The sequence below is a fragment of the Orbicella faveolata genome, unplaced genomic scaffold (genome assembly GCF_042242905.1).
Source record: "Orbicella faveolata isolate gen_17 unplaced genomic scaffold, um_ofav_v1 contig_3, whole genome shotgun sequence".
Taxonomy (NCBI): Eukaryota; Metazoa; Cnidaria; class Anthozoa; order Scleractinia; family Merulinidae; genus Orbicella; species Orbicella faveolata.
Window position 1 is genome coordinate 20,076,855 of NW_028301558.1, and position 25,183 is coordinate 20,102,037.

The 25,183-nt window shown below is 39.5% G+C and overlaps 3 protein-coding genes and 1 pseudogene across 3 annotated transcripts; all 4 read left to right on the top strand.

The window, feature by feature from the left end:
• Positions 1-328: 328 nt before the first annotated feature.
• LOC110061426 (acid-sensing ion channel 1C-like) lies at positions 329-5,874 on the top strand. The gene is made up of 6 exons (XM_089298464.1): positions 329-1,160; positions 1,693-1,864; positions 2,363-2,425; positions 3,874-4,099; positions 4,579-4,670; positions 5,421-5,874. Exons 1-6 carry the CDS (start codon positions 354-356, stop codon positions 5,558-5,560), a joined length of 1,500 nt encoding a protein of 499 aa, XP_089154590.1. The 5' UTR covers positions 329-353; the 3' UTR covers positions 5,561-5,874.
• A 5,123-nt stretch (positions 5,875-10,997) lies between these two features.
• On the top strand, positions 10,998-16,812 carry LOC110061434 (transcriptional enhancer factor TEF-1-like). Its single transcript, XM_020768275.2, has one exon. It carries the CDS (start codon positions 11,325-11,327, stop codon positions 12,192-12,194), a length of 870 nt encoding a protein of 289 aa, XP_020623934.2. The 5' UTR covers positions 10,998-11,324; the 3' UTR covers positions 12,195-16,812.
• LOC110061454 (uncharacterized) lies at positions 15,569-18,577 on the top strand. The gene is made up of 4 exons (XM_089297383.1): positions 15,569-15,655; positions 17,432-17,547; positions 17,658-17,866; positions 18,355-18,577. The coding sequence occupies exons 1-4, from the start codon at positions 15,569-15,571 to the stop codon at positions 18,480-18,482; spliced, it is 540 nt and encodes a 179-aa protein (XP_089153509.1). The 3' UTR covers positions 18,483-18,577.
• A 2,925-nt stretch (positions 18,578-21,502) lies between these two features.
• Positions 21,503-22,913, top strand: LOC149106784 (uncharacterized; annotated as a pseudogene).
• The last annotated feature ends 2,270 nt before the right edge of the window (positions 22,914-25,183 follow it).

A 25,183-nucleotide genomic window follows, 5' to 3' on the forward strand; every position in this document is an offset into this window, starting at 1 on the left:
TACTGGGAAGTTTATTTTACCCATGCAGTCTTCAACTTTGAAGCCTTTAACGAATTTTAATTAACGAAAAATATATAAATAATAAAGCCTTTTGTACTGTAAACGTTACTGTGACCTCATTTCTATAACAGTAGGTAATCAGTGTAAACAAGGTATATGTTGAGGACAAGTGGCGTCTCCGTAAAATATTTAACTTCCCAAAACTTCCATCATGTGACCAAAGAAACAAAAAAGAAAAAACCGATGCAATAATGGCTTCTGTACAGCACGTTAGTGGGACAAATGATCCATACGGACGCAATCCCACAAGGAAAGACACCGAAGATAAAAAGGCAAACGGCAGTCACGAAAAAATGGAAGAACTTAAATCGTTTGCACAAGATACAACTCTACACGGGGCTAGATTTTTGTTCGCTAACAACATTTTCAGAAGATTGTTATGGACCGTGGCTGTTATAGTGTGCTTCGGTCATTGCTGCTATCAAGTTTTCACCTGTGTGAGTGAATTTAACAAACGACCTTTCAACACGAAAATAACAGCTAATACCAGCACTGATGACGGCGTTCTCTTCCCCGCTGTAACGCTGTGCAATCTCAATTCCCTCAACACTCGAAGATACGTGCAAATGATGTCAATGCATGAAAACAGATCGATAATTGAGAGAAAATTGAAAGACATTACTCTTTTGTCAAGACGATCCAAAGAGATATCAAGCCAAGACTTCCAAAATCGCAATCCCGGGCTTTTTGTTCGCCAAAGCACCGCCAATACTACAAAGCAGTTACAAGGGCTATTTAGCCATCAAATTGAAGAAATGCTTTTACCAGGGAGTCCGCATTTCGAGTCTTGCTCCTTCAATGGAGAGCGCTGCGACGCAAAGAACTTTTCCAGTTACCAAAGCTTCGTGTTCGGAAATTGCTACACGTTCAATTCTGCAGAAGTCAGCAATCCACCGCTACAAGCAACCATAGCCGGCCAATACAGTGGTTTAAAGCTTCGACTCAATATTGAACGTGAGGGCTATCTGAAGAATACTTTAAACCCATTTGTAGGGCTTGTAATTCTCTTACATGACCAGAAGACATTTCCAATTGTGGAAGAGTTTGGCATTAAAGTTCAACCGGGTGTTTCTACCCTTTGCGCCATAAAGAGAAGAAAGGTAAATGAAAAAAAAAAAAAAAAAACCAAAACAAAACAAATAGTATGCATTTTTAAAAATCAGTTCCTTCTATCCCCCTCTTCAGCCTGTCTTCTGACTCTAATCTCTATATCAGAAGGAAAAAGAAAAAATTGAAATTGATGATTAAAACTTTGAATGATCAGTCTCCGGAGTACCTGAAAGGCCTATTTAAACCCTTCAGCGCGAACTATGGACTTAAAAATAGTGAAAACAAACTGGCTCTGCCTAAGCCCCGTAGCGATTTTTTGAAACGTAGTTTCTGCTACGTTGGGGCACATTCGTGGAATAGCCTTCCATCTAACGTCAGAGCCATTACATTTTTTATTAACTTAAGATATGAGATAAATCGCCAACTGTCCTCCTCGTACTCCCACACGGCAAACATGTCAACCAGTTTTCTTTTACTATCTCAATCTTATAACTGATGCTTTTATCGAGTCTAAATAAAGTGTGTATAAGTTCTAGTTTTTTGGCAAGATGCATTACTATTAACATATCCTTTTTATTACAGATAATTAACTTGGAAAAGCCCTATGCAACTAACTGCACAAAACGATCCCTTGCCGTGTTTAACAGCAACTCGTACACTGCCTACACCAAAGCAGCTTGTCTCTTGAACTGTCGCAACGAGTACACCATCGAAACCTGCGGCTGTACTCCACTTGAATTTAAAGGACTTAAAGGTATGAACCGGCCATCTCATCCTAACAGAACCTCACACAAGTAATGACAAGATTGTAAGCTATTTCCTCAAGAAGAGCAAATCGAGACATATATAAACTAGCTAGGCGATGCCGTTCGTGAGGCCTTAGAAAGCGCGGTTCAAATGTAATATTTCACCTTCAACGACCGGCGCAATGCATTGAAACAATGAAAGTCAGATACTCAAATGTATATCCTCCGTACATCGAAAAGAAGCTCCCCCTGCACCAGAAGCTAATTACAGGGGTAAGCCCTGGTACACACATCCAACCTAAAGTTACTCAAAGTGCAAACCAAAGTAGCAGGAAAAATTTGCTCCGAGCTTGCAAAGTGGTTGTATAAAATTACTCTGGCAGTTAGTCTTAATATTTGTAAGAATATAATCTACAGCTCTGATTTTCCTCGGCGCTGGCATCACTGATCGTGTATATAATTAATGGCAATTATTATTCTAACCATTGCTTTTGCTTTTTGTTTAGCCCACTCTTCAGTTCCTCTCTGTGCACCGAATGACACAGTTCTCTGTGTTTATCGATCATACGGTATGTCAATCCAGTACTATTTGACACAAGTAGAAACGGACATGAAAGCATACGCTTAGAATGACTAAATGTAAAAGTCAACTAAATAGTCGCTCTAATTAATTCGACCAATGGATTATCAAGGTAAGAGAGTGAATCCCGATATAGCCGATAGAGGCCTTATACCCAAGGTAATCCCTCTTAAGTTATTTTTAGACATAGTACCCAGTTCTTCCGTGGATGTTACTCGCGCGTTGCGTGGATGTTTTCGTGGAGGATTTCTTTATGTTTCTTTTTGTTTCAAAGCGAAGGAAGACCTCCAGCGCTGTGATGTCTTCTCTTATATTTTAATATCAAAGCAGCAAAGGAGCTTCCTTCGGCCCTCGCTATGTTTTAATACATTTCGAAACTTTAATAGGAGTTTAAATAAGAGACAGATGTCCCCTGAACAAACAATAACAACTGAATAAACAGCAGAAAAATGAGCATCCAAACGAGTGCAAAAAAAACGAACGCCCGAACACAACGCAGATGAACAAACATACAGATGGTCTAAAGTACAGACAGAAGATCGCTGCTCAAACAGCAAAGGGATTTGAAGCAACAAGAACAACAACGCCGGACAAAGACACCTCTCATTCAGCCTATACGAATCTCGCAAGAATTTAGATTTAATCAGTTTGTCCATCACTACTATCACTGTCAGAGATATTCCAAACAGAATATGTAAGAAAGCGTCGAAATTCAAAAAAGAAGTTCTAAAAATCAGCCGCTGTAGTTCACGTTCCCTCGAATACGCAGAATGTGGCCTTTTCATGTTGTTGTTTTGTAAAGAACGGCAAAGAAATGAACAAGAAATTATAACGCACTCGTACACAACCGTACACAGTTGTGGTTTGCTTATTTAATCTCCAAAAAGCCGAATCAACAGCAAAAGAACGAATCGAACAGCCAAACGAGCACAAAGCAAACGAAGGCCCAGCCGAATATAAGGGAGGCTAAGAGTGCAGAAAACCTCTGTGCTATGAAAGGTCTTTTCAAAATCGAAAAAAATGAGATGACATTCGCCACCTCATAGTTTCCCGCCATTTCGTCTCAGCTAGTTGCGAGAAAGTCGCTTGGGCTGTCCACGCATCGCGCGAGTAACATCCTCGGAAGAACTGGGTACCATGTCTAAAAATAACTGAAGAGGGATTACCTTGGGTATAAGGCCTATTTATTCTCTTACCTATAGTCTCTTGATTCAACTTATGCGATAAACCATTCAGAACTATATAACTAACAAACAAACGAAGAAACAAAGAAACGTTTGCGTTGAAAGCAACGTTTGAAACAGTTTGCCAGTATGGCCTGTCTGAAGAGTCAAGCTTTTGAGTCGCAGTTTTTGATCCACCCGCCCTTGAACTAAAATATTCCTCCATAATTATAATAAGTTGTCCAAACTGATACAAAATCAGTTACTCTTGTAGAAGAGTTTGGTACCTCACGCAAGAAGATTGAATGCGATATGGACTGCCCCGAACCCTGCGAGTATGAGGAGTACAAGACTTCCTTTTCGTACAGTGGACTGCAGAGAGACGTCCTTATAGACCATCTCATGTCTTTGCTTAACGGAACTGAGGAACTGTCAGTAGATCGAGCGATTTACGAGCCTCTTTTGAACATGACCAGAGTAGAGAGGGAGAAATACATTGAGTAGGTTCCAAGATATTCACCTAATTTGATTAATGTGCCATCTAGGAGCTATCGGATGGTGAAACGAGAGTTCTATTTTGTTTAACATTTAGATAGAGCGATTTTCCGTTGAGTGTCTTAAAACCAATCTGGCCAAACTGGCCAAAATCACGAATGGTACAACTGGCTAATCATATATTACACAGACAACACAGTGAACCAATCAAAACTCTTAGCAAATACACGAAGCTGAGGCAAAACGCAGGAAAAAATACGGGTAGTTAAGTCAAGACTGGTTTAGTCCTACTTTTTATTGCGTTACAAAGTGGCACGTTTTTTTAAGCCAACCGCTTAAAGAAGATATACAAAAACAAACAAATGCGAATTACATTTATATATATATATATAAATGTTGACTATGCTACAAGGGCTTCTAATAGGAAACCTAGGAGAAGGTTTGCCACCATCTAATTATGACTCCATGTTTTACCCTTCCACAGTGATAACATTGTCTCTTTGGATATCTATTTTGAAGACCTAAGCTATGACGTCATTCAGCAGACTCCTCTGTATGAGACCTGGGCACTGATTGGTTAGTGTTACAATTATTTGTTTTTGGAGGACATCGCACGACCTTGAGTCGACTGAAAAAAAAGGCATATTTCTGTACTACAGACAGGCGTTGCCGCGAATTACGACCATGCAGAACGGCAAAATTTAGACCTCCGATTTCAATATTTTAACTTCGGAAACTTTCGAGCATCTTCGAATCGACCTCGGAATTCTTGAGGACCTTGGGAGGAAGTTTGGAAAATCTTTCGGAGATGTAGATCAAACTTTGATGCCATGGAAACGAAAAGATAACGGTCTAAAGTAAATGGCATTAAATTGGGATTTATGCCACTGCTATGGTCTAATTAATCAAAATCGAGTAACCAAGGAATATTAGAAATGTAATTTGGCAATCTAAATTACGTGACTGACAGAAATCTTACATCAACCACGATACCAAATTTAAAATAATAGAAGTGTTTTTTCAGTAGTTCAAATCTTTCACCTCAATACGATCCGATTATTTTTATGTGTTTTGTGGAATGCTTTTAGGCTGTCGATGAAACATTTCACGTAATTAAGCGGGATCTAAAATATATCTTAGTCCCTTTTTACGTCTGATTGTTGTTATGTACCATGATTGGTTTATGATCTGCATGGAAAACAATAAATCTTTTCTTGATGACAGGTGAATGCTGTTGTTCCTAAATTTGAACGATTTCGGCAAATATCTTTACCAAGCAAACAGCGAATTCCAACACCAATTTGTCACCTTTAATTTTTCCTACAGGGAACTTGGGAGGAACATTTGGTTTCTTCCTCGGAATGAGTCTTATCACTGTTCTGGAGTTCCTGGATTTTACCTTCAGGAGAATTTTGAACTTATTTCAACCAAAACGGAACACAGGAGTCATTACAGGGGAAAACTGAACATCCTTAGTGAGGGTTGACGCAGTTATGGTACTGCTCGTACGTAGAGCAGACTGAGATGTCCGTTGAGAGGATTTTTGACTGCCAACCAAGCGCCTTAATTATTGAACCTAATCTTGCAAACTTGGAAATGTGATTTGTTCCAGTCTTGTCTAAAAGATATGCAAATGAGACAAATACTTTTTTAGGCGGAATGGACACGCTAACTGTATGAGGAATCGAGCTAACATCTTCTCATTTCGTCATTTTTGTTAATAATGTCGATATATATTACACGACAAGGTGACAAGGGATCTATTATAAATTCGTAACAAATAATAAAAAGCATTTCTCCCAGCATAATCTTCCTTTGATTCTTTAAAACGCAATTAATGAGACCCTGCTGCTGCGCAATTTAGTATAAGTTATTAAAGCTACACCCATTCAGGGGGAGGGGCAGATCTAACAGTACCAGCGAAGATAATTATATGGGTAACAACATTGCAACCCCCCCCCCCCCCTTTTGCTGGGTAGATGCAGAAAACAGAAACAAAACATCGATTATAGTGGCAAAACATGGGTGGCAGGGAAGACAGAGCCTATCTCCCCTAGAGTAGCGGCGTCTCTAGGGGAATCTATGTTACTAAGGGGACCAGAAGAGGGGTGCCCTCCTGGGAGGACAATAGATCAGATGGTACGATGGCACCATCCTGGAGAGATCCGGACCTATTTCCTTGGGAGTAACATAGGATGGACCAGAAGGGGGTGCCCCTCTGGGAGGACAATAGGTCAGATGGTGCGATGACACCATCCTGGAGAGATCCGGACCTATTTCCAAGAGTGGCCATAGCACTTACTGTGGGGCAAAGTGCAGCCTAGGTTGCACTTCCCTGCCACCAAAAAACCTTTATTGGCTAAGCAGCTATGGTTTACACACAATATAACAAATAGAACGTGGTAGTGAATAAACCGAGAAGGTTCAGCAGGCGAAAGCCACCTTCTCACGAAAGGTAATTACAACCACATGGAGGAAAAAGATGGGAAAGGACAAAGCTACCAATACAGGAAGGGAGGGAGGGGAAAGCGGAGAACGGCCTAGCTTGAATACTAGCTCACAACTGGGACAGGGTCAGAAAACAATGGGATTTTACTAACTGGGGATTGAAGGAGTTGGGAGGGGTACAGCACGCCGAAATCACACGAGAGCATGGTGGAAAATCACTGGGAGCTTTGTCGTATGATTTCCCATGTGGTAAAACGATTGAGTTGCTTTGGACATTGACCTAAGGCTATTGCACAATGGCTAATAGGAGGAAGATAACAAAACTGGTGACAACCTTAGATGACAGCTATGATGTAGACTACAGAGCCCATTAACCACAGTTTAAATGCTTAAACTTCTAATTCACTCACCACATAAAATGTTAAAAAGAAAAATCCCCAGTGAGATAACAATGCAGTGAAGTGGCAAATATATCAGACGACCCTTCGCTTCGGTCCCACAACGGAGATGTTGTATGCGCCAGCTCCCCCCCTCCCCCAATAGAATGGTCCTCCACCAGGGTTGAATACAAAAATACTAGAACAGCTTGTTACAATTTATTAAACAATCACTCTTGAAAGAACTGGGCAACAGTTTTTAAGGCTGTTAGAGACAATGGCGTTAGCATGCTGGATTTTGAATCGAGAGGTCTTCTCCATTTTTATCAGTTAGGGCGTGTTTATGTTCTTGAACAAGACACAGGTCTTGCAGAGCCTTTCTCTACCCAGGGACAGGCTGTGCAAAACACGGGGGATCAATCAATAGCGTGATTTATAACGCTCCACTGAAGTTTTCTGTTTTTGTTTGTGTCCTGCTGTTTTAAAAATGTCTAAACTTAAACTCCAAACAAAAAGTAACAGTAAAAGAAAACTTCTTTTACAAAGGAAAGTAAAGCTTACTATTCAAACCGGGAATCCGCGGAATTAGCCCAAATGTTCGTTTTACTACTCAGTCCCTCTCTCCTCCGCAGAGGTTCGAAATGTTCGTTATATAAAGCCACTGTACGAGGTGAGTGCAGGCGCAAAGTCGACTGCACTCATATCGTTCAGCGGATTCTCCCCACCAGAAAAAAAAAAACCTTTGAGCCTCTGTGGGGGAGAGAGCCCCGGTCCAACTTGTTCTGCTACCTGGCCTAGTTAAGTCAATGTATTTCACAAGACAAGGAAACAAACGGTCTGTGGTCATCTGTGCTCTGGTCTCGACCACTTTCAATAAAATATAGGACAGCATCCTTGGCTTTCCTTGGCTTAAAATAGGGCCCGTTGGTGGCATCAAATTAACCACAGATAATTTAGTAAGTGAAGATATTTTGTTGTCATTTATCATGCGAATGACCGCTGAGGAACCCGACAAAATTGCTCATTAAAAATAAACATTTTTGAATGTCAAACGGTCAAATAAATGTCGTCAGAAATAGAGCACGATTTCGCAGGAGCTCTCAGATTCTGACTAATCAACTTTTTCATCTTTTGGTACCTGAGATGAGTAACACAGGATATGTCATCCATTTTGGTTGTCTGGAGAACCAGAATAGCGAATAGCGAATAGTCCCGAATAGTGCGAATAGTTGCGAACAGTCGCGAGAAGTGGCGAATAGTGACCGCCGTCAATAGTCACCGCGTTAGATCTAATATCCAGCGTTAATTAATTATCCAAATAAGCAACAGAATTTCAGTGAATTTATTACCTTTTCTTCTCCGGACTCAGGCTAGTAGGCTGTCCATCGCCGACATTAAGAAAACAGAAAACACAAGGATAACCTAATAAAGACGTATTTACGCTTTTGCAGCGGTTAAAACAGAAGAAATTACGTTCAGAAACACCTTTTGTCCTGATAAGCGTCAGTGTGCTATTTAGCGGAAAAATCCCATCCCAAGTTGCTACGAGGTTAACTGCGAGATACTGGGTACCCTATTTGTTACTATTTGCCACTATTTGCCACTATTTGCCACTATTTGCCACTATTTGCCACTATTCGCCACTATTCGAGACTGTTCGCCACTATTCGCACTATTCGCACTATTCGCTATTCGCTATTAGGGACTATTCGCTGTTCGCTATTCGCGACTATTCGCTATTCGCTATTCGGGTTCTCCAGACACCCATGCATTTTCACGTTTAGAGACATCTGAAAACTAAAAAGAGCCAAGTTAATTTTTGCGTAACTTTCGGAAAGGAGGCGGAGATGATTGACACCCTTCTAAATCTTGACGTTTCGACGGTCTAGGAGTTTTCGGTCGCCTGTGAATAACAACCGCCATAAAATCGCAGGAAAAAAAAAAGGCCCGCGTAACAGTAACATTTTTCGCGGAGATAAGCAAAGCAGAGCTGCGTGAGTGATTGAGACAGACGTAACGATCACGGTCTGCTTTTCCTTGCAGTCTCATGAATTCTTGGTTTCATGAGCAAAAATGGAAGGGGTAGTGAAACATTGTGGTCGGACAGCGTAAACAGAATTGGGAGCCATTCCATGGACCGACGAGTGGTTTTTGTAGTCAATTTTTAAAAACACAGCCCAGGAGTGGGTACTCGCGAACCTGTCAGGACAATCTGATCAACATTTTATCTACAGACTGACCTCATGGTGGAAAACACCCCCGCCATTTCACACGAGCTTGGGCTGAGTTTACATTGCTCGTGTACAGACCGCGCCTCTTTTTTATCATTCGGTCAAGGTTGTCAGTTTTTTGACGTTGTGGTCACCTGGCTAAGATGAAACGTACCTGGGACTCAATACACTATCTATATCACTGCATGTCAATCGCTTGAGTTTTTGCCTTCCGGGTGTCAAACAAGGTTTTTAGTAGATAAAGGCAAAGTACAAAACTGAAATTTAGCCATCAGTTGTATTTAGTTTATGTTGCAATTTTGCGTGAAGTTTCTTTACCCAAAGATGCTTCTAATGCGTTTAATGATACTTAAAAGCCTGAAATTCCGTGACTGGTTTTTTCTAACTGCCAAGAACACTTCAATGATGCGTGATAAATTCAAATACATGTGACCCATAAGTAGTTTCCAAGATCACACGTAAGAGCAAACTACTAGCAAGGTATTTTTGTGTTTTGCGTGTTCAAAAAAATATATTTTTGTCGTGCGTCATTTGTACATTTTTTGTGATATTGATTTTACGATGAAGTAAACATGAAAAACTCCGATTTTAGGACTTGCTAAAGAATAATCACAGGCCAATCGTAGGAAAAACCATGAATGGCATGATGTCAACACGCGCCCTTAAAAATCCAAACAGGTCCCGGCATTTGTGGCTTTATGATCACATCGTTTTGCAAGAAAAGAGGCCAGAGGTAGATAAACACGATACTACAATTCGAGTTAGCAGTATAAGAAAGAGAGAGAAGGAAAACGGTGGGTGGTATCACCTGGTATTGCACAGCTTCGAACCAATCAGGAACCCCTGGAAAATATATTTTCCCTAAATAAAGATATCAAAAGTTTTTATGACACAAAAGTCTTTGTTTACAAACTGCGTTGACAGGTTGAACTGTAAAGCTACAAAAGAAAAAAAAAAAACGATGGAGAATAAATAAACCCGGGTTCAGCATTTTACGGTTAAATTTTAAAAAAATCTTACCCAGTTGTTTTAAAGACGAAATCCATATCAACCGTGGCTGGTTTTATGGCTTCTGTTTGGTTAAGAGAGGTAAAGGAGGAAAACGGGATTTAGTGGGAAAAACCTTTTCAGCAAGGCTAGAACCAACGAAACGCTCAGCTAATCTTGCAAGAATCTTGTAAGATCATCTATTAACTACATTCGTCGACCCTTTTGCCCTCTAATTCCCACAGGACGTTTGACAGTTATCGCGATAATCAATTGTTAACCACTACTAAGTCCGGTACACAAAGTGTAAACAACCAGTCTGATCAGAGATCAAGCGAGAACTCTTAACTCCTGACTAATTCAAGACCTCACCTGTCTGATTTGTTTAAAAAGCTAATGAAGCGTAAAATTGAACGGGGCGCTAATTATACCGCGAACGGGCACACGCTTGGTAGTTTTAGTGGCCCGGAACGTTTGCATCCATACAAGCATTCTGTCTTTGCCTGCAGTTCAAGAAACAAACTTGTCAACGGGTGCGTAAGAGCAGACTTGTTCAACTAAGAAAAAAAGTTTTGTAGATCTGGAGCTTGAGCAAACTATATGAGCTACCCAAAAAAACGTTTGAAAACTTCGCACCCCATAGAACATCATATTGGCGAAAAAAGCATCAAAGAGACTTGTTCACACGTCGCTTCTTTCGATAAATGCAGAGAGAAATCGCGCTGTTACCTTAGGATTGCTTTGCTTTGTGGAGTACTTCAACTAAACTTTTAGCTCTTTAACTACATGAGAGCATTAATGATTTAAGTCAAACAATCTTCAGGGGCCGATCAATTATGCATGTTCCCACCGCTATATACCATGAGTGCTATTAGGTTTTGGTCAAATAGAGTTTGGCAAACGAGAAGCGAGATAGCGGCCGTGGTTACGTGAAGACGGGCTTTCTTTTTAGTAGTTTAGTTGAAAGATAGCCTCTCCTCTTGAACACGTATCCTTGGCTTCATTAACAACTCTTGTTTGAATTTTGCGGACCAAGCGGAACTTGAAAATACGCAAAACAAAGATCTCCGTGTCCCGTGTAGTTTAAGAGTCTATGTCAAGGCGAAGCGTTTTAGAGAGACGAGGCAAAGAACAGTGTCAACAGCGGACGTCTTGAGAAAACGGCCTTCACTCTAGCTGCCGAAGACATGTCCGGTGAAGCCGAGGGCTTATGGACCGGCGAAATCGAAACAAGTTTTCAAGAGGCGCTCGCGATCTACCCGCCGTGCGGAAGACAAAAGATCATGTTGTCGACAAAAGACAAGATGTACGGCAGGAATGAATTGATTGCGAGATACATCCTTATGAAAACTGGCAAAGTTCGAACTCGAAAACAAGTCGCCAGTCACATTCAAGTCTTGGCCAGGAAAAAAATCCGCCAATTTCAGTCCAGAATTAAAGAGACGACATATATAAACGATGGCCTTCAGGAAATGATGACCATGTCCTCCGCCGAGATCTTGTCGCCTGTGGTTCACCAGGCGAACGAAGGTTATGAATCCTCTTCCTGTTCTGATATTCCGCCAGGTCCTCCACCTGCGCTATTACAGTGCTATTCCACTCCGGGCCCGAGCCAACATGCACAGTTAATGGTGGAAATTCCCCGACCCCGTACTCCCCCGAAGCTGCAGTTTCCGGTGACAAGAGAGCATCAAACAGGCATGTCAGAATTTACACCCCCTCGTACTCCTCCTAATAAACTAGAGACCAGCTTTCATGACAGTGCTTTACAGAGCAGTCTGACTTGGGAAGTACCGGATATCACACAGGAGTTAAACTACAGGGAACAGCAAGAAGAATATTCTCCACAGTATAGTAACAGCGCGAGCAATAATGCACATTCATGGCGCGCAATCCCTGAAGTGATCTACAGTTCGAGATGCAAGGACGAGCCTGTGATTTCAACGTGCGTTCTTGGCGGTTCGGCATCGTCTTTGCCCGAGACGCCAACATTTGACGACTATCTGGTGTACGACGCCGATCAAACTTGTCCCTCTATCGATTTCTCGGATATGTGAAACAGTGGTAATTATAAATCAGATATTTTAAATTTATTTCATACATTTATAATTTGACTTTATTTTAAAAGGCGGGCGTTATAACGCTTTCATTTTGTTTTTTTTTGGATAACGGACTTATGCCCTGGTTTGCCTATAGAGTAGATTTAAAATCATCTTTCCGGTTAACCGATTTCTTCCTTTGTCTAATTACCTGTCGCAAGTGCGTTACCCACCCCGCTATTGTGTTACCTGAAATATATTTTTTTTCGAGCAGTAAGATCAATCAAAAGATATTGCTTGTTTGATGTCCAGAGATCTATGTGAATGGGAAAGCTTTTGACTTCGACTAAAGTTCGGTTTAACCTACTGTAATCACTCTACTTGTCAAATCGATTTGTTTAATTTTATTTTCTTTCTTTTCAGTAACTAGCCTATTTCCATGAAACCCTTGTTAGGTATCTTCAACGAAAAATACGTAATTTGCTTGCTTCATTTCAAGAATGGTTTGTACTTTTGCTCCTTTTTTTTGACGGGAGAATTTCCGAATTAACTTGCCTATTTTTTAAGCTGTGTTTTTCTTTTCTTTGCTTCTTGTTCCACCTGCTGCCCGTCTAAACGGTTGACATGTCATTGCTGTGTTTTCCTTGCTTTCCTTTCATCGACCTTGCTTACCTATTCTTCCAAAACAAATTCAATGTTTACCCTTATCACCAGATCCTTTGTTCGCCATGGTTCACTGTTTTCGCTTGTCTCGGTTCACACTTTCGTCAGGGTAGCCTTAATCCACCAGCTCTGTTCAAGTGCTATTTAGTTTTCGCTTGAGGGAAGCCCAGTTACTTAATGTGTTTTACTTGATTTTTATCGTATTTTTTGATATATACATTACTAGTATTGTGGAGGAGCACTCAACCGATTGGCACAGTGAAGACTACCGAGTTTTCACACTTAGAAATATGGTTACTGAGCAATTGTTTTCCTGAACCTTGTGCAGTTTGGCCCAATGAAACCAAGTTGTTAAACAAAATGAGATCGTAGTTGACAGTTTTTAAAATATTTTCCCTTAACAACTTGGAATTAGGACGTCAATAGTCATTCTAAGGCTTAGATCTAAACAAACAACATCGAACGTTTTTGTTCACAACTCCCTCTATAAGACCCTGCCCATAAGTGTACTTGCGCCGGACTTTAGGATCCTTTATTAGTAGCTCCTACTCATTGTCTATAGCTGTGAAGGCGTACTGATCCCTTGTAAACGCCAAGAACTGTTAATGACATGGTTATCCTAGTGGGCGGTCTTTGTAAGACCTCTGAAGTTCTAACTCGTGTCATGGTCCACTGCTTCTCGCTCTGGTTCATATTTGCTGCCAACAGAGCTACAAAGTGAAAGAACTTTCCCTTATAACTTTGCTTTGCCCTGATTTAGGTTTTCATCCGGTTAAAAAGTGAAGAAAACTACTTAGAAATTGTTTTAATGGCCTTGAAACTGAAGGAAAGACCCTAAAATTAAAGTTTCGGATTTTCTGCCTACATTCATTTAGTCAATAAAGTAATGGTGTTCAACTTTGTAAGTAAGATGGCAAATTCATCCTTAAAACGTTTTCGGATCATTATTGCCTAGATTTCCATATTGAGTGTGGGCAATTTTCAAGGTAAAAAGCTATTCACCAGGGGACGAGGCAGGCATACGATAAATGTGTTTTTGACCTTTTTGTGTCAGCCGGTGTCAAAGCGCGATATTTTAAAAATCCACAGAGACTCTTTCAAACGGTCCTAGCGTTCAAAAAAACATCAAGTATCGGATGTGTATTGATATCAGAACCAATTTAATCAATTTAACAGCCGGAAGAAACCTCAGAGCCTTTAAAAGCTAGAAACCTGTTATCTGTGAGGCAGTGGGGGAAGACATTCGATCCAGTGACGGCTTTCGTGCCACGTTGAATGGAGATTTTACAAAGCCAGTCATCGGAACCGTATGATCATTTTTAAATAAAGTAAAGTTGTTAGCTTTTCTTTGTCAAAATTCTGTCTTTAAGTAGCCTCCTGAAAGAATTGGGTGAGAATTGGGGAACACTTGAAATACGAAAAGCGAGCGTGATTGAAATGAAGTAGATATGAGGATGTTAACGAAATTTAAGCTTTATTGTTGTAATATATATTTCAAGTGTATTAGTTATTGTAGATGTCTTGGAGACCGTGATGGGTTAATCTTACGTTTTCTCTTGACGTCTATTTTGGCAGCGAGAGATCTTTTGAAACCGAAAAGGACTGGTATATACTTGGGCTGTTACACAATTTCCTCTCTCCAGGCCACTACACTGATAACAAGTCCCATTATAGTCTGTAGTCTAGTCTTGTATAGTCTAGTCGACATTAGCATGGCTTTCGAAAGCGTTTGACCAACTAAATTATGGAAGTCAGTATTTTTTAACTTATGTCCTTCAGAAATGGTGACACTGGAAAGAATAGAATAGAATAGCGGGGTAGAATTAGTTTATTCTAACATATATTTAGAGTAAATATCAATTCTGATTCCTTTAAGAACCTAAAATGTACCTGAGACAATTTGCTCCCACTTTACACTGATCGTTTTTAATGAGTCTTCGCAAGCCAAGAAGTTACTAAAATTGATTCAAGCGTTTGAATGGAATCTGTTTACTTTCGTTATAAAAGTAACAGATAAGATATTTTTAATCGATGATGTCTTAATTTTGCTGCTTTTTTGCTTTGATTTTATGTTTAGCAAGTTCGTTCATTGGTTTAACCAGCAAAATGTTCAGTCACTAATCAGATCCAACCTGTTTTCATCCAGCAAATCAGTTACAACCACAAAACTGAGCGTGACTTGGTTTTTCGCGCTTGGCACGGATTTCACGCTTCTGGTCTGGCACCTCTTAGAAAGTGTTTTGCTCTTTGATAACTTATTTTTCCGTTATTTATAATTTTAAAATTGTTTGATCGGAAGCGATTAGCAATGACTACATTTACGGTTCTTGAAGGCTTCAGACTAAATAGTGAAGAAGTTCAATAAACTCAGTTGAACTCACCGGCAAATTAGCTTCTCACAAAATGTAAAAACTGTACATTATATATTTTGTTATACAGAGAACTATTTTTTTTTCACATAAACTTTTCACATACTCAGGATTTAGCGTTTCTTCAGTCAGTGGTCCAAATAGTCACGTGACGTAGCCAAATAATGGCGTGTTCTGAGAGCTAGCAAAATAACAAGCAAGAACTTATCATTGTTAGAAGTTAATTAAATGAACAATAAGTATGAATTATTAGATATTTATTATCAATTATTTATTATCAATAAATAATATAAGTACGAACTAATAAGCGTGCAAGAACTTCTGCCACCTGCATTTCTGTTAAAGTGCTATATACTAGTTATGCATGGCATTCGAGTCACTTGTATTTTCTCGATACAACCACGACCCTTTAAGGGAGTGTGTACACCAAGAAAATACAAGTTACAGGTGAGATATCTCATGATATACCACGAGAGAGTGTTTCATATCTACTTTATACCACGCCGTATAAAATACAGTGGCCAACAAAATCATGATGGGTAGGACCGTCCAGTATACAACGACTTTCCTGTATTCTGATTGGCTGTATTTTCTATGGCATGGTATAATTATATATTTATCTTTTAGTTAAACTTTTCAGACTTTAGTTCTCCTTGAGGATGCATTTCTTTTACCGTTGGTTCTAAGGATTTGGTACATCAAGACATTAGCGAATTTACGCTTAATACCTCGAAGACAGCAACAAGAAAACCTCGAAGACAAGACGTTTCCAGTGGAGAGCGGCGCAATAGTTTTGCACCTGCGCTATAAATGTTTGCACGTTTCTTAGCCGTCCTTTACAAAACCACAAGGAGAATAAAGTCGACAAATTATTTACAGTTTTGTTTGTAACGGAACAGAGCCTTGACAGGTTAAATTAGCGCTGGAGAAATAGCTCTGACAGACAAACTGAAGAGATCTTAAGATTCCAAATTGAAATTGACTTTTCAACTGATCTTGTCTTCAGGGTCACCGTTGTGGTTGCACAAATTCTCTAGTATCCTCTAATTAATAAATAGGGGATATTACACGGTGGCGAGAAGATATGAATTTTATGTTCGATTGGCAAGAACAATATCTCACTCGTTCGCTTCGCTCACTCGTGAGATATTGTTCTTGCCACGAGAACATAAAATTCATATCTTCGAGCCAACGTGTAATGTTCTTTTTATTATATGGAGAAACCAATTCAACAAAAGCAAAAGGCGGGAATCGTGACTTCATTGAACGATACGACACTCACAAAGGTGACATACTGAAAATACGCCACTCGGGTCCCGGATGAAGTGGTGTATGGAATCTACGAGTGGTTTAGTTCCCAGTAAAACACTCTTCTCCATATAATAATGTAGGATATTGACTATTTCTGGACTCTTTTCTAACAATCTTTTATTAAAAAGATTCGAAACTTTTCCAGCCATTTCGTCTCCCAGTGCTCTTGCCACGGTATAGGCTTAATTCTTATTAATTAGAGGTTCAAGTTATAATAACCATTATAAAGACACCCTTTTTCGCTTTATATTTTGCAGACGCTTTGCTTAATAAAATACTTTGTTTTTGCTTTATTGCCTGACTCCCTTTCTTTTTGTTATCAATCTTTGTATGTGTCAAATAGCATGGTTTAAGTTTGGAGGGGATGGTGAGACTCTATCTTTTTAGTTTCAGAGCCAATTAGTTAGGTTTCGACCGGTTGAAAGAGGTAGACAAAATCTCTGAGTGGTGGTGTGTGACAATGCTATGTCACGCAGAGGCACAAATGTCACGCAAATGCAATAACCTTACAGTTTGCTGGACTCCGAAGCAAGCGGTGTGTATTGAGCTCGTTGTAATACTTTAGCGTGTCACTTACCTCCCACGCGCCTCTCTCCACGCAAGAATCACGGTGTTTAACGCCCACTCGGAAGTAAATCCGGACTAAACCGTCTTTTTCCGGGGTAGGGACAGTTTCCCCCTATTAGCGTTTCTTTTTAATTTCGGGACCCATCCATAGGATTGTTTGTGAGAGCGGAAAAACTATATCGTGGAGGAAATTGCGAATTTCTCCAGTATATTTACTTTTTGTAACCTCCCTAATGTGAAATCAAAAGGCTTTGTCGATGTATTTCGCCCTCACTTGTTCTGACTTTGGGAGCAGAAAGCTATAAATTAGTTCGTTTAAACTCAGAGTTTATCGGGTACTAAAAGCTTCTTGTTGGCCGCCATATTGGATTCATCACTGGCATCGGCCATTCATACAGTACCACAGTGAAAGGACCTTTTACTAGCGATTTCTCATATGGACCGTATGAAGGGAATGAGAGGTAAAGAAAATAGTGCTGAGCATGGCTTTGACCTAATACGTGTCTTGACTTGGCGGTCACCTTTGATTTCAGAGACTCATGAATAACAACTAATTTCTTTCTTGTTGTAGTCGAAGACGGTCGAGTGGAAAGAGCAAAAAGTGCAGCAAGCCCAATACTCACCCTGGACGCTGTGATTGGAAGAGAGTTTTTTTTTTTCATGAGTTTTGGAAAAGTTCAACTTCACATGTAGCTTTGAAAAGGAAGGGACAATTAAATGAAGAAAACAGGAAAATCGAAGAAAAACTTCACACTAAAAAGGCTCACCTGGATGAAACTGGTAAATATCAAAGAGTGTATTAAGAGGCGGTATTATATAGATAGGACCCTGGGCACGCTCTGGTTGGTCAAAAACCCATGTTTTATCAGAGTATAAAGCATAGAAAAAGCTTTTTTATTGTTTTCGCCACATTACTTCTATATCATAAAGCAAATGAGGAAGCCTAAGCCGTGTATTACACTGTGATAAGGCACTCCGGACATTTGAGAACACTTGAGAAATGTCGAAAACACTCATCTGCAGCTCATGTGTTCTATGTTTTCCTCATGTTCTGAAATGCTCGTCGTGCTTTATCACAGTGTAATACACTGCTCAGGCTTCTTTATTTGTTAAATAAGTTTCTCCTTTTTCATATGTTAAAATCAGAACAAATTTTATAAATTAAAAATAATTTATTTCATCTTTTAGTAAACAGACTTAAATTTTATGGCCATTCTCTTGTTTTTTACCTGCAATTGACTTCTGAATATTTGAGTTTGTTTTTACAGACAAACAAGTACAAACCTCGGTAGCTCAACATGATGCAGCTGAGGGGGAACTTGAAAGGCTTGAAAGAAGTGTGAAAGAAAAGACAGTCCAAGTTCAGCAGCAAGAGGAGAGAGAGTTAATGAATTAAATGAGCAGTACAACAAATTTAAATCTTAACTTGAGCAAAAAGGGTTTTCTGTCAGTAGGAGACAAAATACTAATACAACTTATGAGATGAGCACAAATGAAAGGCCGCGTGCAAGAACGTCCCCTAGATTTTTTGGCCATTTTGAAAGTGTTCAAAAATAGCTGAATTTTGGCATGTAGGCTTCGTTGTACCTCAGAAACATTGCTCTGGATTTTTTTTGGCTGGGGCGCTCTTCGTTCTCGAGAAATAACGTATGCAAAAAGCTCAGTTTTCCAAGCGGCATCTTTTGGAGATCTTTTGTTGAACAAAAAACAAAAGAAACCTTATTATTTTGTTGAACAGCAAACAGGCAGACTGTTTATAGTGTATTCCACTGAATCTTAGCTGTCTTAAAGTCAAAGGAAAATAGTATATAGAGCGGAAATCTGGGAACAGATTGTTTACATCGGTTATTGTGACGTAAACACAACACGTGAATCGATCGAGCGGCAAACGAAATACCATCGAACGAAAAAGAGATGTGCCGCATTAGAACTCTGTCAACTAATATGTTAAGCATAGTGTTAAAGTACCTTGTGTGCCTGCCTGGTGGTTGAGAGGCATCATAAAGCCTCGATAAACCCGTAAGTCATCAGCACGTTTTAAAGAATCAAAATGTGTTCTGAAACTTCGAAGGTAGCTGATATACCGTAATCGTGTTATCGGCGTTCGAAGTCAGATCGAGCCAGGCAGCAAAGTCCAAGAGCAGTTCTTGCTCAAGAAAAATACCCTCTCGTGAGTTGTGGCCCATTTGCCAAGCGTTGCTAGGGTCAAAGTTTGGAAAGCGAGAACTGGTTTTTGACTTGTATCAACCGCCATGTTTTCCCGCGCACGAGGTGTAAAGACCCTTCCCGGCATGCATTGCGATCACGTTCTGCTCGCGTTTCTCGAACTGGTAACTAGATTGTTTCGGCTTTTTTCGTTTAAAGGTAATAATGGCCAACAAGCAGCGATCGATTGTAACATAGATCTGTGATCCAGGTTGCGTTGATTTTATTTCATATCGGCATGATTTGTAGTGTTTTGAACTTCTGGGATCAGCGGACATGCAGATGTATGGAGACCCGTACGTTGCGCAGACGGGTTAATTTGTTAATCTGTTAGGCGGTGCGTGACATAAAGCTACGATCGCGTTTGTCGAAAAATATGTATTTATCTCGTGATTTTTAGCCATTTAAGACGTTGCTGTATTTAGAAAAGTGCTTATTTGATGTTTATTTGTTCAGTGCAGATAATCATTGTCCCAGATAACCAAAGTAAGTTCCAGATGTTAACACTATTTTCCGGCCGCCATATTTTACCTATTTAAACCTGAAATCAACATTTTTGAGCTTATACGTTGCGTGAAATCAACATTTTGCTGTTTTCTAAGTGAAATCAACATCCTTGCCGTCACGCGTTACGTGAAATCAACATTTTTACCTGTTTAGACCTGAAATTAACAATTTTTAGTTTATAAGTTGCGTGAAATCAACATTTTGCTGTTTCCTAAGTGAAATCAACATCCTTGCCGTCACGCGTTAACGTGAAATCAGCATTTTTACCTATTTAGACCTGAAATCAACATTTTTGAGCTTATACGCAGCGTGAAATCAACATTTTGCTGTTTTCTAAGTGAAATCAACATCCTTGCCGTCACGCGTTAACGTGAAATCAGCATTTTTACCTATTTAGACCTGAAATCAACATTTTTGAGCTTATACGCAGCGTGAAATCAACATTTTGCTGTTTCCTAAGTGAAATCAACATCCTTGCCGTCACGCGTTAACGTGAAATCAGCATTTTTACCTGTTTAGACCTGAAATTAACAATTTTTAGTTTATAAGTTGCGTGAAATCAACATTTTGCTGTTTTCTAAGTGAAATCAACATCCTTGCCGTCACGCGTTAACGTGAAATCAGCATTTTTACCTATTTAGACCTGAAATCAACATTTTTGAGCTTATACGCAGCGTGAAATCAACATTTTGCTGTTTCCTAAGTGAAATCAACATCCTTGCCGTCACGCGTTAACGTAAAATCAGCATTTTTACCTATTTAGACCTGAAATCAACATTTTTGAGCTTATACGCAGCGTGAAATCAACATTTTGCTGTTTTCTAAGTGAAATCAACATCCTTGCCGTCACGCGTTAACGTGAAATCTGCATTTTTACCTATTTAGACCTGAAATCAATATTTTTGAGTTTATACGTTGCGTAAAATTAACATTTTGCTGTTTTCTAAGTGAAATCAACATCCCTACCGTCACGGGTTAACATGAAATCAACATTTAAACCTTTTTTGACCTAAAATCGACATTTTTGAGCTTTTACGTTGCGTAAAATTGACATTTTGCTGCTTTCTAAGAGAAATCAACATCCTTTCCGCCGCGCGTTAACATGAGTCAACATTTTAAGCACTTTTGACCTGAAATCAACAAATTTGAGCTTATATAAGCTGCGTGAAATTGATATTTTGCTGGTTTCTAAGTAAAATCAAAGTCCTTGCGGTCGCGGCGGGCCGATCCTTTGTTATAATAAACCGAGGCGAGACTTCGACTTATAACAAAGGCTTGGCTTGGCTATTATAACAAAGGATCGGCTCTGTTTATCATAACAAAGGCCCGGCTTCGTTTATTTGAAGGACTCGGCGGGAAAAGGGCGTCAGGTATTTTAATCAAAGGTGAACTTTGTCGAAAACGCTCCAAATTTCGCATGCAGTTTCGTTCAGGTATGTTAAGCAATGTCCCGTAGTTTTCGCGCTAAAGTTCGCTTCGTTCTCGAGATATTGCGTATGCAATAAACCACTCGGTTTTTCCAACCTGTGTGCCTTTTTTGCATACGTTATTTCTCGAGAACGAAAAGCAACCCAGCGAAAAAAACTTCAGAGCAATATTTCTCAGGTGAAACGAAGCTCACATGCCAAAATTCAGCTAGTTTTAAGCACTTTCAAAAATGGCCGAAAAATCTAGGGGACGTTCTTGCACGCGGCCTTTCAAATGTCAATTCTATTATTAGATATAGAAGAAGACACAAAACCAAAACTGTCTTAGAATTTATGCATGTAGGAAAAGAACAATCACTATATGGGGCTTGGGATTATGTGCCATCTACTGCTGACAATCAAACCATGTATATGCTGATTTCAGGGCTCAACTGGCGAAAATATGTCCAAAGCTTGTTTGACAAGACAATGAAGCAGTATCAAAATTCAGTAGAGGCCTTGAAGTGAGCTGTGCTTATGAAGTATCAAAACTTTTTGTTCAGACAAAAGTATGCCCTTGTCTGTAAAGCTCAATCGTCAGTTTTTGATCCCAATTCTGAACTCTTGGTGCCTTGCAACATGCATGTATAAGTATTTCTGATAAGCGGGTGGAAAATTTTGTGAGGAGTCTTGACATTGGCCAAGTCAATTAAATCCCCAATGCACTGGGTGTTTCTAGAGCAATAACTGTGATGGTATATATGCTAACTGATTTGCACTTGAGACTTCCTCATTTGTCATGTAAACTCACTTAGTGAGTTTAAGGAAAGCACATATCATTTCATGTTTCAATTTTCTGATGATGGGGCTCCTGAATCCAGCCAACTTAAACTATGTCAGTAGGAAGTCTGACATGCTGGAACTTTGGGGATAGGGTAGGAAATAGGGACTTTCAAGGTATTTTACAGTGTGTCTGTTTGGGGGAGAAACAAGAAATGCTTAAAATAAGTATTTGGAAGCAACATACTGATGAAATGGAAATGTTAGAGGGTAATGCTTTTAATGTTTGTGACAGGTTATGTACTTTAGAGTTTCAACCACGTGCTGATATGAGCTGGCAGAGCTGGGCTAATAATGAATTAAATCAAGCTGCTACTTATCCTTCTCCTTATGCTAATGTTAGGAAAGGAAACATGTGTAGCATGAGTGCCACAATTGGGTTGAGGGAAGAAGATTTACTTAAACCATATACACTAGAAATTATGAAATCTCATGTTAACAGGGTTGAAAATTTCATGAATGCACTGTTGTCTAATTTGTCTGAGAAAAATCGTCATGCAAGAACACTAAAGTTCATAGCAGAAAGTGGGATATGGCAGCTAGGTCCACCCTGGACTGGTATTTTTACAGACTGACTGAGTGGCCGGAGCTTGTCCACCGTGAAATTAATGCATGGCAGCATTTATTAAACATCATTTACAGAGAGGCAGTACAGAGAGGTACATTTACAAAGTTTATAGATATCCTGAGTGTCTCAGCTGTAGGACAGAGACATGGTGATGAGATCAGGGAACTGTCAGTGAAAAGCCAAGGGTTTTTACGTTAACGAACAAAAGAGGTAAATTAGGACTGTTTACTTCTTGTATTGTGGGAAAGCTTCATAAGTACAGGTGGACAGACTAATTTACCTAACAGAAAATGTACGAGCTATCAACTTAATTATTGTGTCATCAATAACTTGGTCGTTTAAAAGTTACAGTGCATCATACTGCCGGTTGCAAAAACTCTCACACACATGGAATTATTATTACTTACTATGGAGCAATCTTGCATTACAATAAGAATAAAATGTTACTTTATTACTCAATATATAATTAATATATCTCATATAAGAAAAAATATTGTGATATAAAATATTTTACCCAGTATACTTGTAAATGTACATTTTACATTAGTCTTATTTTCAATATTATAATGGTATTTGTGATTATATTTGTACCTCAATTTTTCAATAATAATAGTAATGATAAACATCATCATCATCAACATCAACATCATCATCATAAAATACATGTCAAGTACAATTGTATATCACAACCTGCCAAGAGTTTGAATAAATGACTCACTGATTCATGAGGTTTTGCAAGGTCGAATCAATCACAAAATCGTCCGTCGTATACCGCTGAATATAGAAAGTCATTGTGACTTTCCGACTCTTAAGGTTACAATCAAAAATAAAAGGAGTATTACTGTTAACAACCACAGCTGACCTGCTTTTATACGAAAATTCCACTTTTCCTATCGAACCTGGTTTTCTGTTGAAATGTCTCTTTCAGTTCTCAGAACATCTTGCCCCTCTAACCGATTCGAAGAAAACACCTTTTCGACCGATTCCTTACTGGAAAGTGTGGAAACAATTTTTGATTTTTTTACTTCAAATTTTACCCCCCCACAAACCTCGGAATAATATGGTTATGTGGCGAAATATCGACCAAGGAATAAACAAAATTATGGGGCTTGCTAGCAATGTTGCCTTCGAATGTGACAGCTTGGTGGAGATCCCGTTTTGCAATTTCAAACAGATAACTGTCCACCAAAGGACCAGACAGCTCCAGTTTGTTGCCACAAACCTCCTCCAGTCCACGGTTCATGTTCCCCATGCCATAGTTTGGTCGTCCTCTGGCCCGTCTGACTGCCTTTATTCACTCACGTTCAAACGAAAACTTCATTTCCACTTCATTATTATTCCAGAATTGCTTCCCCTCTCTGTGAGCTCTCTTTGGCCTTCAGCTGCCTTTCAACTCGAATATTGGCCGCCATTTCGTTTTAAAATTTTTCTTTTACACTCAACCTTGGTAGGTACAGTTGACAATTATGAGCCCGCGCTTCCGGGGAGAAGCCACCAAAAAACAGAACGCGATACTTGGGAGGTTCCCTTATAACAGGATCAAAAACACGTCGTCTCGTCTTAAGCAGGCTAGTGTAGGGTGGGCTAGGGGCTGTGAGGAGTTGAAGGTGAACGTTTAAGACCTAAAGATCTTTTTAAAGAACAAATTACTGAATTGCATTGATTTTGTTACTTATCCCAAGGGCCCTTTATTACACTTGATAAAATAACCCGATAACTAGCCCAAGATCCCTGGTGAGGAAAAACAGGCTTTTATTGACCTTAGTTTTACACCCAAAAGAGCTGAAACGTTTTAAGACCTTCAATAATTACCCAATGACTTCTAAATTAAAACTTGCACCAATTCACTAAGTTTCACAAGCTGTTTAAATGTTTGAAATCAATTCCTTTAATGCCTGCTCTAAAACAAAGACAGTGACGTTAGAAAATCTTCGCCCTTATAAAATTTAGCTGATGTATTACTGCGACATAGACTTGCAATGAGTCAAGGATAAGGTTCGAAATACCGTGCTAGCACAAGACTTTCTCACTCTATTGCTCTATTTGCAGACCTGCCTAAACCTGCGTTATCTTGCGTCCCATGACCAAGAATACCTGTGCTATAGTGGAACTCGGGGGGGGGGGGGGGGGCACCTCCCATACCTTTTTAGGTACCTTTTAGGGTGTTGAGCCCCGAAAAAATATAACATGAGATAATGTGTTGTTTTAGAATTGATATCTCTCAGGGATGAAAAACATTTCAAGCCACGCCCATAAAACAGGATCTTGGTAACCCTTAGGGCTTCTTTTTAAAATTTCCGATGAGCACCCCCCTGTCCTTTTTATATGGAAGTACTCCCCGGGTACTGGAGTACCGAAGCCGAAGTTACGGCTAATAATAACGACAACACTAGGAGCATTAAGTTACTGTTTCTGTGATATTTTTTTCCCATTGAGTCTCGAAATTACCCTTGTATCTTACAATAAAGGTCTAAGGTGTTGTACTGGTATGCTTGATATTGCATACAAGACCTTCTAAAGCTTGAAGAATTGAGAGAGATTTGGGGAAAATGGGAAATATTGAAGAAGAAG

Coding starts and splice junctions, on each gene's coding strand:
- LOC110061434 (XM_020768275.2), top strand. CDS start 11,325: ATGTCCGGTGAAGCCGAGGGCTTATGGACCGGCGAAATCGAAACAAGT.
- LOC110061454 (XM_089297383.1), top strand. CDS start 15,569: ATGCATGGCATTCGAGTCACTTGTATTTTCTCGATACAACCACGACCC. Junction 17,548..17,657: donor CCGTATGAAGGGAATGAGAG/GTAAAGAAAATA, acceptor TTCTTGTTGTAG/TCGAAGACGGTCGAGTGGAA. Junction 17,867..18,354: donor GGCTCACCTGGATGAAACTG/GTAAATATCAAA, acceptor TTGTTTTTACAG/ACAAACAAGTACAAACCTCG.
- LOC110061426 (XM_089298464.1), top strand. CDS start 354: ATGGAAGAACTTAAATCGTTTGCACAAGATACAACTCTACACGGGGCT. Junction 1,865..2,362: donor TGAATTTAAAGGACTTAAAG/GTATGAACCGGC, acceptor CTTTTTGTTTAG/CCCACTCTTCAGTTCCTCTC. Junction 4,100..4,578: donor GAGAGGGAGAAATACATTGA/GTAGGTTCCAAG, acceptor ACCCTTCCACAG/TGATAACATTGTCTCTTTGG.